This window comes from Aplysia californica, unplaced genomic scaffold (genome assembly GCF_000002075.1).
Source record: "Aplysia californica isolate F4 #8 unplaced genomic scaffold, AplCal3.0 scaffold00578, whole genome shotgun sequence".
Classification (NCBI taxonomy): domain Eukaryota; kingdom Metazoa; phylum Mollusca; class Gastropoda; order Aplysiida; family Aplysiidae; genus Aplysia; species Aplysia californica.
Window position 1 is genome coordinate 140,796 of NW_004797848.1, and position 842 is coordinate 141,637.

Consider the following 842-nt stretch of genomic DNA (forward strand, 5'->3'; position numbering starts at 1 on the left):
TTTTTTTTTTCTTTCTGTAAGTTCTTGGCTCTAATCACGGGCTAGGGGCCATGCCTTTGACATGATCTATGTGTGCCAAGTTGGGCGTAAACATCAGATAGAAAGAAAGTAATTTTGAAAATATGGCAGACGAATTTTAAAGAGAAACAACGAAATAGAAAAGTTCCTCACCATTCACTGGAACTGTTAAAGTGTTGCTTGAAGCTTTTTCATTTGTGTGCACTGAGTTGTAGACCTCGCAGCGAAAGTTGATACTTCCAGCTTGATTGACATTGACGGTATAGTGATTAACTAGAGTATAGTAACGTTTTTTATATGAATCTGTTCGCAACTTTCCTTTCTCATTCTGCACTTGTTGGCCGCCCCAGTACAGTTGAAACACCGGCTCAGGGTAGATGTCTTCAAACTTGACAGAACACACCACGGTGACGTCATGGCTGGTTCGGGGACAGATGTTGACAGGGTTCGGGGAGGCATCCACATACACTGCAAGCGGCCCATCTGAAATACCACACCAGGACGTGTCGGAAGGAAAAATGATAGAATATTAAAACTCAGCAGGCCTGTCGAATGTCTTTGTATAATCAAAAACAAACAAACAAACCAAACAGAAACTTCTAGAGGTCGCTTGTTGTGCAGATAAGCGTTTTTTTGGCGTCAATACATGCAGTAGACGTAAGTTCGATTCTCACATGGGGAAATCTGTTTGTTTTATCGAGCTCTGCCGTCTTACTGTTGGGATGCTATATCTCGTACTAACTGAGTTGGCCCTGACTGACAGACAGGATGGAAGCAGCCCGCCTCCTAATTGTTCTAACCTGTGTCTTGGATGACGTTATTGT

At 42.8% G+C, this 842-nt stretch overlaps 1 protein-coding gene across 1 annotated transcript in view; it reads right to left on the bottom strand.

Moving 5' to 3' along the window:
- Positions 1 to 473, bottom strand: part of LOC101849157 — a gene marked incomplete at both ends in the record, with an annotated part of 20,979 nt that extends 20,506 nt beyond the window's left edge. The window contains 1 exon segment of the mRNA XM_013087366.2: positions 172 to 473. Coding sequence (XP_012942820.2) covers positions 172 to 473 — 302 coding nt within the window.
- Positions 474 to 842: the final 369 nt, after the last annotated feature.